General features: G+C 43.8%; 1 protein-coding gene across 1 annotated transcript; it reads right to left on the reverse strand.

Moving 5' to 3' along the window:
* Positions 1 to 1,423: 1,423 nt before the first annotated feature.
* Positions 1,424 to 9,298, reverse strand: DEPDC7 (DEP domain containing 7). The gene is made up of 9 exons (XM_054283654.1): positions 9,253 to 9,298; positions 7,199 to 7,586; positions 5,537 to 5,667; positions 4,514 to 4,703; positions 3,528 to 3,742; positions 2,270 to 2,412; positions 1,968 to 2,093; positions 1,793 to 1,871; positions 1,424 to 1,653 (listed from the first exon to the last, which is right to left on the reverse strand). Exons 1-9 carry the CDS (start codon positions 9,296 to 9,298, stop codon positions 1,436 to 1,438), a joined length of 1,536 nt encoding a protein of 511 aa, XP_054139629.1. The 3' UTR covers positions 1,424 to 1,435.
* Between the last annotated feature and the right edge of the window lie 4,813 nt (positions 9,299 to 14,111).

Here is a 14,111-nt window from a genome sequence, read left to right on the forward strand (position 1 = left end):
CGAGATGTTACAGCAGGCAGCAGGTGGAAAAGGGAAAATACTTCTGCTGAAGAGCAAACCAATCCAACACCACCACTAAGTTAGGATTTCCACTCCCACATTTTAAAGGCAATTTTTCTGAGGAAGTGCATTCATAATAAAACCCTTTCAGTTAAAACTAAGAACTATAAGGGCTTGTGCTTCCCTGCTAGGTTTCAGGAACTGATTATTTTTAGAAGTCCTTTGTAATTAACCAGAAGAAGCTTTTGACATTTTTGCCTTCCATCCCCCATCAGGACACAGTAAAACATTGTCCTGTTGCACACCAAGTCCTTCAGCTCCATTTCAGAGAAACCCTCTGGCCCCTGGCAGCAGACACCAGTAATCACTGAAGCATGAGTTAGTGAGACATGAGAGTCTGACACAAGATGATGCTTTTTAAGAACAGCTCACCACATGTGACTGTAACAGTTATCACTACTTTGTTATCATCATTAAATTAGGTTTTGCTCCTAAATAAAAGAACAGAGCTCAACACTTTAAACTGAACAAAACTTGGTTGATATTTTTTTTTCCCCCAACAGCAGCTGTAATGAAGTTTTGGTGATATCATTCCAAAGTTAACTCCACAAGAGTCAAAATTAGATAACTGATCATGTTAGATATATATATATATATATATATATATATATGCATGTGATTGCAGTTGCCCAAGTTGCAAATCTTGGTATTTCCACTCTAGACCAGCCATGAAGAAAAAATGCCACAGGCCCTTCATTTGCTCCAGCACTTTTCTAATTACAGCTGGTGCCATCAGTAAGAGTTACAGACAGAGCAAAGCCCTGCAGGGATGAAGATAACCAGCCACTGACAGCACATCCTGTGGCAACCAAAGCCAAGCTGACTTAAAAATCCAGACTGTCTTCACCACCCCAGGAGAGCCAGTTCCTCACTGTGGTGCCATTTGAGCTTAAAACAGCACAGCAAGTCAGCACACACATGGGTTAGTTGGCTGGCAAGCCTGAACAAAAGCTGTGCAGTATCAAGCAGAACATGTTTTTTAGCTCTCTTTTTCAGCACACAGCAAGTCAAAGATCAATGTTATGTAATACATAATCTAAGGCAAATTAAGGGAAAAAAAACCCATAAAATTCAGTGCTTGGGCAAAAGGTGGCAGAGAGACTTCATTCATGGTGTCTTCCATCTCAGTGATTTTGATACTTGAATAGGAGGAGTACTTGGTTTTTGGGGAGGAAAAGGAATTATTTTGGTCCTATAGCAATTAACAATGGGAAAAGCTAAACTATAAATAAAGGTCAAACTCAGTAACTGTTGGCATTGGTAATAATTGCATAAATTCCATCAATTTCCACAAAATAACTTTATTAGGCAGATACATGAATATAAAAGATTTACAAATATATTAGTGTTTTCACTGCTGGGGTATACAAAGTAATCAATATTTACACACATTAGTAACTCTGTCTCCAAAATACTGCATAAAAATACTTGGATTACTACTATGAAACTGATCTAGCAGCCTCTTTCTCTCTTTGTCAGAGAGCTTTGAATCTTCATCAATAGCTTTCAACAGAGAGAACAGCTCATCTTTTGTGGTCTTCTCCGTGTTGGAGCGATACTCTCTCTCATCCAGCTTTTGGCAAAAGGTATAACCTGAAAGGAAAGGTGAGATGTTCAGAGGATTATCACCACACTCCACCCACACTCCTTTAGATCACATCAGCCATTGTTACAAACTTTTTTTTGCATTTGGGGGCATGACAAGATGACAAAGCTCAGTGGGAAGGGTTACCTGGTATCTTGCTGGGATCCTGGCCTTTCTGCAGGGCCAGCAGTTTATTGCTGACCATTTTGTGCAGTGCCCCTGGGATCTGGAACAGAAAGAGGACAAGGCAACAGCAGCTTTTCCATCAAAGTTCTCCATCAGCTTTCAGACAAACAAAACCTGGCCATTTTCTAGCTCCTACCTTCAACACATCTCTCTGGTTGTCCACAAGGAACAAGATCAGGAGGTCAGTTTTCCCTCTGGACAGGTTTTTATTGTTGATAATAGCTTTAGAGAATGTTCTTTTCACAACCATCCTGTTGTCACTCTACAGAACAAAGGGAAATAATGACCAGAAGAGGAGAGTTAGTGCCCACCTTTGTTCTTCTGAGACATGGCTTTTCCTGTAGTCACCAATTTAAACTACAAAGGCGGTTTCTGACCAGTACCTGGGCAGTCTGGATTTCAGAAAGAGCAAAACAACTGCCAAGAATGCAGATTTACCTCCTTCTGTAGCTTGAGCTCAGAGCTATGTGCTGCAACAGCCATGAAGTACAGCAGTCTCCTGAACTCCTCCCTGACTTGGCTGTCTAGGAGCTTCAAATAGAGCTGAACAGCTTCTAAAGACTGCTCCATCTTCCCATTCACTGGGGAGAGAGAAAGGGATCCATTGCCATATTCATTTAAGTAAATGTTACCATAAAACACCTGAATTAGCCACTGAAGAGATGCCCTTCTCTCTAAACAGAACCTGCCAAACACAGCAATCCATTCTCCCAAAAACCTCTCCCAGGCTGAGGAGAGCTGCTTGCAGAGCCTCTGACAACATCCCACACACAGACCTTCAGCCTGGCATTAAAGCTCCCTTGTAATTAAGTTCAATTACAGTTCAGCCATCTTAAAGGGGGTGAGAAATACTGAAAAAGGAAAATGGTTCTATTAAAAAAAAAAAAAAAAAACCAAAAAAGAATGACCTCTGCTTGTGGTAATAAAGACCTCACAAAACCTGAGGAATATGTCCTAGATACATGGGCTAGTTTGATGAGTTAATTGCAAATTACTTTGTAGAACTTTGCTAAGTTTTAATTTGCCTTACTATGCAGAATAGTCATTTTAGAGTTGTGAATTGTTTAAATGAAGTAGGCTATACTAATATCCTTTATCACGTAGAGAAGAAGAATGGGATATCAAGGGTAAGTATTCCAGTTAACATGAAAAAAGGAGAATAATCAAGGCAGAGAACTTATGAAAAATAAGAAGATCTGGGATAAAATGTTGAGAACTAATACATCATAAGCTTTCTAAAATGGTGTCCAAACAAAATTTAAAAACAAGTAAAGAAGAAAAACTAAAAGTTGCCAATGGGATACCAAGTATGTACAGCTTTCAGTTTAGCTCTTACAGCCTAAATATTTACTATTAGGCTATATTTATATTTCATTTCCCATGGATATCTGACTTCCATGGATACCAGCTAGTACCAAATAATAACACTCTGGTTTCACAGCCATTCTACATACACCTGAACAATGATTACAGAACTGCATACAGTAAGAACCAAAATGTCAAAGAACAGTCTTTATGACTAGAAATTTGAAAAAAACCCCAACCATACATAAAGTCCTCAAACAAACAAACTCAAACCCAAACAAAAAGCCACTTGTAGAAGTCAGCTTTTATTCTCAGCTCCTGAGGTAAACATTCAGTTTCGTAGTACATATTGAGATATGTAAGCATTGGAACACAGCTCTGTCTTACTTACCTAATAGTTCTGCAATTCCTAAATGAATTTCAGGTGCATGGCTTAAGAGTGGCTCCTTTTTTTGGCTGTAGTATCTCCCAATGTTTTCAAACAGTAGCAGCTTCCAGGAATCTGCTTTGTCTGGCTGATCAGGCAGGTTCCTGCTAATATCCACCACCATATGATCAGGAAGATATTCCAAGCAATCAATTGCTGCAGAGAGCCACTCGTCTGTCCTGGAAGACAGAGGGGTTTGGGGTTGTACCTTTAATTGTGGGTGCCCTTCAGAGCTGGCTGCAATGCTTTCCAGAGAGAGCAGGCAGACTGGTTCCTTCATCACACTGAAAACTGAGCGTGCGGGCACTAAAACCCATTGGAAATTCACACACAAGACACCTCACCTGACACACTGGGGCAGATCACAGCCATAAGCCTCTTTTTGTTACGTATTTAATCAAGATGAAAAATTAGTAACCCACAAGTAAACAGGCCCAAGCAGTAAAACCCAAAGTCAATCATGTCCTCTACTGTTAGATAAGGACACAATTATCGCTGGATAAACAGAAACATGAACCTTGATCTGATTCAGACTGGTACAAGTTTTTCTGAGAATGTTTTCACCTCTATGCACAGTTTCAAGCTCAACATTCTTAGCTCTTTGAACACAGTAGGAGAAACTAAACTAGTTCCTCACAAGCAATGTCTCCAGGAAAAACTTTCATGATGATTACAAACCCTCAACGCAACAAAGAATTTCCCCTCTGAACACCATCAGCTACTGTCATTGCATTCAAAACCCATCCCAGTGCTCAGCAGACATTCTCACCAAGCAATTGATATTTACCAGTTATTCCAGTCAAGTCCAACAGGGGGAAAAAAGCTCACATCCCTTCTGCAGCACTGAGACTGCTACATTTGCTACATCCCCCCGAAGCCCACCTGTGCTTTACACTCCCCTGAAAGCAGAAAGTTTGTCAGAGCTGCAGAGGAGAGCAAGGATTGCTTACTGAGAGTCACTGAAAGCCTTGAGGATCTCTCTGTCCAGGTAGTTGCTGGTGATGACATAGCCAGGTGCCCTCCTGGGCTCTGGCAGCTGAGCTCTGATCTCCTGGTGCTCCAGCAGAGACTCCAGCAGAGGGAGGTCCACCAGCTGCAGCAGGCGAGCAATTGTTTGTTCTTGCCACACTTCATTAATAACTGGGGAAGGTGCACACACAAAGCACAGGGAGACTCAGCAATGTGCAAAAGCTGATCCCAAGGAAGATAACTCCCTTCCTCCCATCGGGCCTAACCTAACAGCTTGATTTTACCAAAGCGGAGACTTGCAGTAGCAAAGCATGTGGCTCTTATCAGCTTGAAGTGCCTTTTATCACCACAAAAAGGCAAGAATTACCCATTTGTTTAGTTAGCTACAAGCGTGGGAGAACTGCTTTTTGAATAAATCTGAAGTGCCTTACACTCTTTGTGCTCTAATTTGCAAACAATCTTTGTTCTAGATAAGGGATGAAAAATAAAGCACAACAGTGACACTCTCCTTATCACAGCTTCCTTGAATATTTCCCTATGATGAAACCACAGTTTTGAGTTTCACACAACGCTGAAGGAGTTCACTTCCAGCTAACAGCAGACTATTTGCCCTGACTAAAACCAGCACAATCAGTGCAGGTCACTGAGTATTAGGAATATTTCTAACTCGAATCAACTCATAATACTCAATACCAGCACAAGTAGTGCAGGTAACTGAGTATTATGAATATTTCTAACTCAAATCAAGCTCCACACATTGGGTATTCTTCTCCACAAAAGTCAACGCTGATTTATTTCAATCAAGAGATAATGCCTCTTGTCTGATGAAATAAAAAGGCAAAAGGCAAGCCTGCAACAAATATAATTTGTCTTTTCATGACATGGTGGTTAAACCAAAATACTGTGAGTGTCAGTTTGCCTCCGTCTCCAACCTGAGGGACACAAGTCCTGCAGAGGGATTTTCCTTCTCCCACAGACAATGACTGGGACATTATCTGGCTTACCTCGACGGGACAAGCTGTCTGAGATGTTTACTTGAGGGCTGCTTGCAGGATTTAGACTCAGGTTTTCCCAAAGATCCTCCAAGCTTTCTGGTTTGAATGGGGTAGAGTAGAGCAACGTGCTGTTCTCATATCTGAAATTAAAACCAGTTTGTATATGTATAACCAAACAGACAGATAACCAAATATATGATGCAACATACAGATATGGGTAACTGTCCCAAGATCAAAAATTTTCTCCTGTATAGATGTTTACATAATCCCCCTCATCTCCACTGCCTGACATTTCCTCTGTCCAAGTCACCCAAGAGAATGTATCATACCTGCAAAAATTATTTGCATGTAACAGAACCACTCCAGCCACAAAATTACTGTTTCTCCAAGCAGAGCTGTATGATTTCAATTGCCAGCTCTTTGTTTTAGGGCACTGCAATATCTTTTTGATGTCCACTATCTTTGACATGGATATGCATGTATTGACAGAGTTGTTCCTTTGAGTAAATGAAGAAATGTAACCCGATGGATCTGTGCCCTGCCCAGAAGAAAAACACCTTCATTCTACACTAATAAAACAGGAATAATCCTGTTTAATGACTGTTTGCTAAATATATTCTAAGTCTCACTTTAACAGCTCTTGTGATGGAAGTATTTTTAAATACCACATATAATTAAAGTGATTTTAATTTCTCATGAATTCTCTTTTTAAATAAAGACTTGGGACAGTATGCTTTAGGAAAGAACAAGAGCCAGTGGGAGAGAGGGGAGAAGCAGGACAAAGGAAATATTTTTAATCTCTGTTCCTCTACTTTTTTTCATCAGGGTTGATGCACTCAAGTTCACATTTGCTACTCACATGAATATGTCAGTCAAATAAGGAATTTTGGGTCAATACCATTTACAATCTCCAAAAGTGCACACTGCTAAAACTGCTGCATTAAATACAGCCACCGAGTTTCTTGTACGAATATGTCAGAGTAGGTGAAGAGATGAATGCTTCACAAAAACTGTTGAAGGGAAGTTATGTGGCAAAGTGGCATCTACACGTTCTGCTTTGGGTGGGGTTAGTTAGCACCAGGGATTTCTTTGCCCACCCCTAAAGGGACAGGGAAACAAAAAAACCTCACCATTGCACTTGCCTCTGGTTCTAGGATGGAGTGCAATAGCAGAACAGCAGAACAGCCCGCTACCCTGCCTGGGAACAGGTCATACATGCATAAAGAAACAGCAAAAAAAAGAGGAAAGTTGGAAGTGTAGCAAAGCGAAGATGGTGAAAGGAGAAAACATTTTTTTCTTAGAAGGTGCATGGATTACTGGTTTATGCCAGAGCTAGATGTGCAGTGACTGGATTGCCCTGTTGCATTAGCCTGCTTGATGCATTTCAGCTGGTTATATTGATTTAGATCAGTATGTAAATGCACTTAATTTCTACCCTCTCACCTCCCTCCCCCGAGGCGAGGTGATAACAGAGAAAACAAGAAGCCATGTAGGCTGTGTGGTTTACTCTCTTCAAATTGCTCTTTCCTACCTGTCTTCCACCCACATCTTCACAAACATCTATGCAGTGTCTATTTTTACCCCTTAAACGCACAAGTTCGCTTTTCTCTCCCCCAGAACACATAATGTTTTCCTCTTGTAAACCATTTCTCTTCACCTCCCCGTACCAACCTCTGCGGGGTACACTGCTGGTAATCCTTCTCGAGCTCCGGCTGGCTGGGGGCGTTTGTGAATCTGTAGAGGCTGCAGCTGCTGTCCTCAAACACGGAGCGTTTGTCTTTGCCAAAGACCCTGGTGGAGACGGCCTCGAACACTTTGCAGTCCATCAGCGCCTGGCACACCCGCACCACCTTAGCCCGGGAGATATCCACGTCCCCAAAGTACTTGTTCTGCAGGAGATGGGCAAAGACAACATCCACCGCATCCGAGCCGATGAAGCAGTCGTGGTAACTCTTGAGGTTCTGGCGGCGCTTCTTCACTTCCACTTGAGTCTGGAGGGCGCTGATGATGCTGCTCCAGACGAAGGTGGCTCCGAACGGCTTCTGCGCCAGGCTGAAGCCTGAGAACACACACAAAGCCCGAATTCATGCTGCAGCCTCAGAGAACAGCCCCCTCTCTGGCTTCCAGCTTTCCTCAACCTCGTAAGGGTTTAAAAATCCGTCAGACTTCCACTTTGGCTCGGGTTGCTCAGGCATTAACACTGTGTTACTTCCTCAGCAAGTCTGCCTGCCCTGCGCCCCTGTCCCTCTCTCTCTTTGGTGCTTCCCCTCGCTACACCAGCCTAAAGCTTTGCGACCAGGAGTTCCTGTTTTGTCAGCCTCTCACTTTGTCCTTTTGTGTCCCTTGGTCACCTAATGGTCACCCTTGCAGAGCCACTGCTAAGTCCCACAACCACAAACCAGCTGCGTGCACTCCTAACGCCCCGGCTCCTCCAACACAGCTGGGCAGGGAACAGGGATGAAGAGACTCCTCAGAACCCTGCTTGCTCCAGGATTGTGCACACACACAAGCTACCTAGCTCCGTGCTTAGCACACCACTGACAAGTGCATGGATCCTCTGGAGATGGCACTGACTCCACAGCGATGCCACCAGAGAGCCCTTTGCCAGCACGGCTCCCTCTGTCACCCAGCGCCACTCCCGTGAGCCAGCCCGTCTGCCCTCCCTCCCCCAGTGGAACCGCTGAACTATTACTCATTTACCAGTCTGATTAGAACAAAATGCCAGCAGCCAACAGTTTGACCTGAGGCTACACTCAGCCTCCACAAGGACTCAAAAACACACGAAAGTTTGTTTTTGAGCAGGTGGCACCCAACTGGGGAGAGCTGCGGCCACCAGGGAGGCTGGAATTAGAACGTGTTCTTCACTAAGTCAGATGAATAATTTACTAAGAGTGAAAGCAGAGGAAGAAGAGGGAAATCAAAAGTTGAAGGACAAAATATGGAAGGAGGAGTTGGCAGCAATCCTACAGAAAGCCAGCTGGGATTGTGACAGACCTCAAACCAAATGAATTAACAGTGCAAGGCAGTGTTTGAAAAAAACAACAACATGCAACTCCTTCTGGAACATATTACCACGAGCGTTTTCCACAGGGATGCAGGAGGAGGTTGTTTCTGCTCTGTTTAGTCTGAAGTGGCTTTAGCTAGAGAGGCGTATTCCAGTTTGAGGCACCAAATCACCAATCAGTTTTCAGCTGATGCCCAGCTGCAGGAAAGCCCAAACTGGCAAATAAGCAAGGGGAAAAGGAAAGGTATAGGGGCAGTGAAGACTGGGAAGAGGGAGAGAAAGCAAGGAACACACCACCATCTGAACACAGCAACTCTTCAGAAAGACAGCATCTTTTGTTTCTGAAAAGATTCAAGCCAGAAAAAAAAAAAAAAAAAAAAGAAAAAAAAGAGAAAAGTAAAGCAAAGCAGCTTTCTAACACACAGCATTGAACCAGCCAAGGGAGAAATCTCCCAGAACCTCCAGTTTCCAAAGCTCTAAAAGTACAAGACGGACAAGGTACAGAACTGCTGACACTTTAACCCGATGACACCTTCAGGAAGGCAGAACAAACACAGCGAACACGGAATTCGCTTCCCGCCCTACATTCCAACAGCCAGCTATGCTCTTTGGGAGGGAAGAACCCCAAACCCGACACCACCAAACACACAACCGCGCTGGTTTCTAGCGCTAGAATAAGCACAAGCACCTGCAATGCTTTAACTACCACTCACAGCCTTACCAGCGCTTCGGATCTTTTCTGAGGGAAGCGGTATGAAGCGTGCCATTAGGACAACAACTTTCCACAAAGTTAAGGTGGGGAAAGAAAAAGGGCAAAGGCAGGGAAAGAAAAAGGGCAAAACCGCTTCCCAGCGAGGGCGCCCTGTCAGCGCTCAGGCTGCGCCACCGAGGCACCTGCTCCTAAACCGAGCTGGGGCCGCGGAGCTGCCCGAGCCTCCCCGGCAGCGACTCCGGCGGCAGCTCCGCGGGCAGGGCAGGGAAGAGCAGGGCAGGGTCCCGCGGGTCCCGGCGCTGCCGCCCGGCCCGGAGCGGGCACAGCCGGGACGGGATCCCTGCGGAAGCGGCTCCCGGAGCGCGGCCAAGTTTTGAACCTCCCGGAGCCGGGAAAGGCGCCGAGCGCAGCAGCCGCCGCCGGGAGCCGCATCCCACTGCACGCCGCTCCCGCTCCCATTCCCTGCCCCGCTCCCCGGTACCCCCGGTGCTGGGCCGTACCCGGGGGCCTGGCGGCGGGGCTGCAGACCGCGCTGAGGCTCAGAGCCGCCGCCTTCTCCCGCACCGTGGCCATGGCGAGCGCCGGCTGCTCCGCGCATCGGCCGCTCCAAGGCGGCTCTCGGGGCCCGCGGGGGCGGAGCTGCCGCGCCCCCGCCCCGGGGCGGTGCCCGGGACCGGGCGGGAGGGGCCGAGACCGGCCCGGCACCGCCCGAGACCGGCCCGGCACCGCCCGATGGCCGCGGGGCAGCGGCGGGGGTGGAAGGGAGCCATGGGGACCATCCGGTGTGATCCCCCGGCGAGGCATTTCACATGCCTCTCTTACATCTCAAGCACGGCAGAAGGCTCTCTCCTCTCTACCAAACTTTATTCTTTAGATTTCAAATGTCTTCCCACAACAGGAACGCGCTCGGGGGGCTCTGGTGTGTCTGTGTCAGTGCGCTGCCACCTTCAGTGCAAAGAAACTATTCCGAGCACAGCCCTGGCACCCCAGTTTTGACAGGAGCAGGCAGCACATACTGGCTGGTCAGACAGGATCTGAGAAATGCCATCTTTTGCTGTTTCTTAAAGTAATATTATTATAAAATGCTTTCCTAAAGCACAGTTAAATTTAATATATACATAATTATTGTCAATATAATAATTTGTTTGTAGTTTTATTTAGTGACTTTAAATAGTGCAGCCTGGATGGTCTTGGCTGCGGGAATTCCTCAGACCATAGTGGAAAGAGCTCAGGATAAAAGTACAACCCCCTGTGTCTGGTTTCCCCTTCCACAGCAGATTCCCCCCAATTAGCCTCCATAAACCTGAACACGGGATGCACAAGAGATTGCCAATTATAAAGACACTAAATTATGTTAATTTATTCATAAAATCGTTTGAGACCAATGTATTTTTAACAGAAGTCCTAGTCCTAACAAAAGCCCCAGTTGCGTCAGATTCTTTCCAACTGTTATAAAAGACTTTTATAGCAAGGAACAAAGCAGAAATAAAAGAAACAAAGCAGAATAAAAATCTATTTCCATTTATTTCCAGGTCATCTAGAAATACTCCTACCAGCTACAAAAGGATCAAGAGAGTGGTTATGTTTTGAAGAACTTAAAAACTTCAATTTTCAAGAATTTCTGAGTCTCATGTAAGACCTGTAGGGTTTAATTAGAAGCATAAAGCAGAAACAGAGTATTTAAATTCAACAGCCACAATTTCAGACATGTCTGTTGATTAACTTCCTCATGTCAATTAAGTGTTTGCTCAAGGATAAAGATGGTAAAGGATAAAGACCCACGTTCAGGTCTTGTCTGATCATGGAGGGAGAGAAGGCAAAATGGAAACCTGCAGCTCACAAAGGGAGCAATGATGCACACCTGCGTGCAAAATGCAAAAAGCTTTTCCCATAATGAACCTGGAATCTGGGCTGCCAACCAGGATGGGGAAGTGACAGCATCTGGAATTTCCAGATATTCTGAGCACTGCTCTTCCAGATAACAAAGGAGATCAAATTGGATATAAGACCTTACACAAAGTAAAAACATGAGAAACACATCAATAGAAAATATTCTATTTTATAGGGGTGCGGTTCTATTCTATAGGGGTGCTGCTGTTTTATCTGCAACAGATCAATGTTTGGTTAAGTGACTGGGAAATGTTATGTGTTCATGAAAAAAAAACACAGGAGAAAGTTTTAATTTCATAACTTAAAAAAAAAAATGGAATGACACCAAAGCTGGAACATAAACTGTTCTAAAACCCAGAATTGTTCAGTGTTCCAATTAGTATTCAAATTTTAAACACCAAAACAGACAGTGACTTATGTCTGAAAATTGACTAGGAAATAAAGAGGGATTTTTGCAGAACAGTACCATCCAATTTTTTATTTTCAAATGAATTCAGATTCCACTTTCTTGAATGGTTAACATAGAACTCTGCATTTCACATGCCTCTCTTACATCCCAATCACGTCAGAAGGCTCTCTCTTCTATACCAAACTTTAGTCTCTAGATTTCAAATGCCTTCCCACAACAATAAAGCTTTAAAGATTAAGTGTATATCAACATAGCTTAAATGTATATGTACATAAAATTTATTGCCATTGTCATCAGGATCTGTTGAAGCCAATAGTTTTCTGTTTCTGAAAAAGCAAAGCAATAATTACCATAAAAATTCAGAAAAATATTCCAGTTATTTAGAACAGTTACACTTCTGTTTTTTCCCCACTTAAATATCAACAATGCCTGTATTCACTACAGTGGTGAAGTTGATGAAAGGAGTACATTATAAAGAGTAACCCTTAAAATGTTGCTCCATTCCATTGACAAATGTCGAGACAAATTAAAGTTCAGCATTTGGTTCACTGTCGCACAGAGATCCTCATGGAAGGGAAAATCAGCAGCTTCTGGTACAGAAATTGCTACAATTATCAGGGCATTGTCAAATCTGCTCTACTTCAATGCCTGAGGATGCAAAGGCCAGTGCAAAAGGTTTTCAGTAATGAAAGGGACCCATAAAAATGGGAAAACTCTTCTCTAGTGTGAAAAACGCCAGTCTCTTGTTTTCAAAATGTTTAAAGTTTAATAGTAATCAAATGGTTATAAAAATAGTAATACAATTAGAGTAATAATAATTTGGACAATTTGAATTAGGACAAAATGAGACAATAGAGACAAAGAGTTACAGACATCCAGGTACCTTTTTCTGGGCAGCACGAGCCCGAAAAAGGACTCACGTTAACCCTTAAAAACAATAACCTGTTGCATATTCATGCACCTCATACAGGATGCATAAATTCCATTCAAATACAGGATTCTGTCTGGTCATCGTCAACTTCTTCCTCTTAATCTTTACAGTGCCTTCGAGGTGGGAAGAACATTTCTTCTGATGAGAGGGCAATAAATTCTTTTTCTCTGAAAGATTCAGGTGTCCTGTGACTGCTGTCTCGCTGCGAGTCCTTTCTTTAAAAAAAGTATCCTACATAGCATAGTTTCTATTTTAACTTTTTTTTTTATAACCTAAAACTATATTTAACACAGTACTTAATTAATACAGCATTGCTTTCTAACACAACACATATAATATTCATTTGAATATTTGCAAAAAGCCAATCATAAAATACACAATTTTCACATCTGGTAATCTCATATTTAAGAATGTGAACAGCTATTCACACAAAACAGCAGATTGCAAAGGGCTGTTTGACAAGCTGGACAGATCTGAGGGTGGATTACAGAGCTGGCACAGGGGATCTCCCTTAGTACTGACTAACAGGTTCTGCCATTCGCAGCTCAGAGCAGGAGCATTTCTTGGGGCTGAGCTCCACGGGCTGCAGAGCACAGACACTCTCCCTTAGGATGCAGAGTAGGTTACTCACAAACTCACTCTGCTTCGTCCCATTTCCCATCCTCATAGGAATTACAAAAGAGGATGGCGTAGTGTCACAGCTCTTGTCACAGAGAGCAGCAGGGACAAGTTCCCAAGGATTTCTCCTAGGGAAAGGCAGTGAGAAGCTCAGAGAAGAAGAGAAAACAGTTGTTATCTTTACTTGCTGCTCCTGTTGTTTGGCAGATGTGGAATGTGTTATGGAGCATGTTTACCCAAAGTGATTTGTTAATTGGATTCTGCTGAGGGTTGTTTGGACTGATTGGCCAGTTGGATCCATGTGTGTCATGACTGTTTGGAGAGAGCCACAGGTTTTTCTTTAGTATCTCTTTAGTATGTAATTTAGTTTAGCACTAGTGTAATATAGTATAACTTATAGCTATATACTTCTAGCTTATATACTTATAAGCTATATACTTATAGCTCTATAGTGTATAGCTCATAGTGTGGCATTTGTTCAGCTTTCTGAACCATGGAGTCTGAGCACATTATTCCCTACATTGGGGTCGCCCTGCATGGATAGGTGTTCCAGATTGCAATGCAAGATGTATTCTATTACCATCTGTATGGCAGATTATCTTTTGTCAAATGGGGAGTTTGCCTTACCTCTCTCTCTGAGTGACCACAATCACTCCTCCCTGCTGATAACAGCTACTGAATGTCACTGCATGGCTGATAAGAACTATAACATCCCATTGGGAGATGTGAGCCCAGAGGGAGGAGCCAAGCATTGCTACCCAGATATAATCCAGAGGTTTTGAGACACCAGCACGGCTTCTCCACAGGATTCCCCAGAGGAACAGCAGCTGCCTCTCCTCCCACTGGATCTTCAGAGGAAGAATCCATCCTTCTCTACAGGATCCCTGCTCCAGCAGAACCACTCCTGACACTGCAGGAGGGCTGAGCCACAATTCCAATGGGACTGCCACCAACACCCTGACCCACAGGGTGTCAGGTTGGGTTCTGATTCTGTCAGTGTTGTTCTAGTTCACTGCATTG

This window comes from Melozone crissalis, unplaced genomic scaffold (genome assembly GCF_028551555.1).
Source record: "Melozone crissalis strain CALT ecotype California unplaced genomic scaffold, PUWL_Pcris_2 ptg000038l_1, whole genome shotgun sequence".
Classification (NCBI taxonomy): domain Eukaryota; kingdom Metazoa; phylum Chordata; class Aves; order Passeriformes; family Passerellidae; genus Melozone; species Melozone crissalis.

Bases quoted from the DNA above. Each gene is read 5' to 3' on its own strand.
- DEPDC7 (XM_054283654.1), bottom strand. From the start codon at position 9,298: ATGGCACGCTTCATACCGCTTCCCTCAGAAAAGATCCGAAGCGCTG. The intron at 5,668-7,198 runs GTTGGTACGGGG...TTTTAATTTCAG, and splicing joins CAGCAGTGTACCCCGCAGAG to ATATGAGAACAGCACGTTGC. The intron at 1,872-1,967 runs GTAGGAGCTAGA...TTTCTGTTCCAG, and splicing joins ACCAGAGAGATGTGTTGAAG to ATCCCAGGGGCACTGCACAA.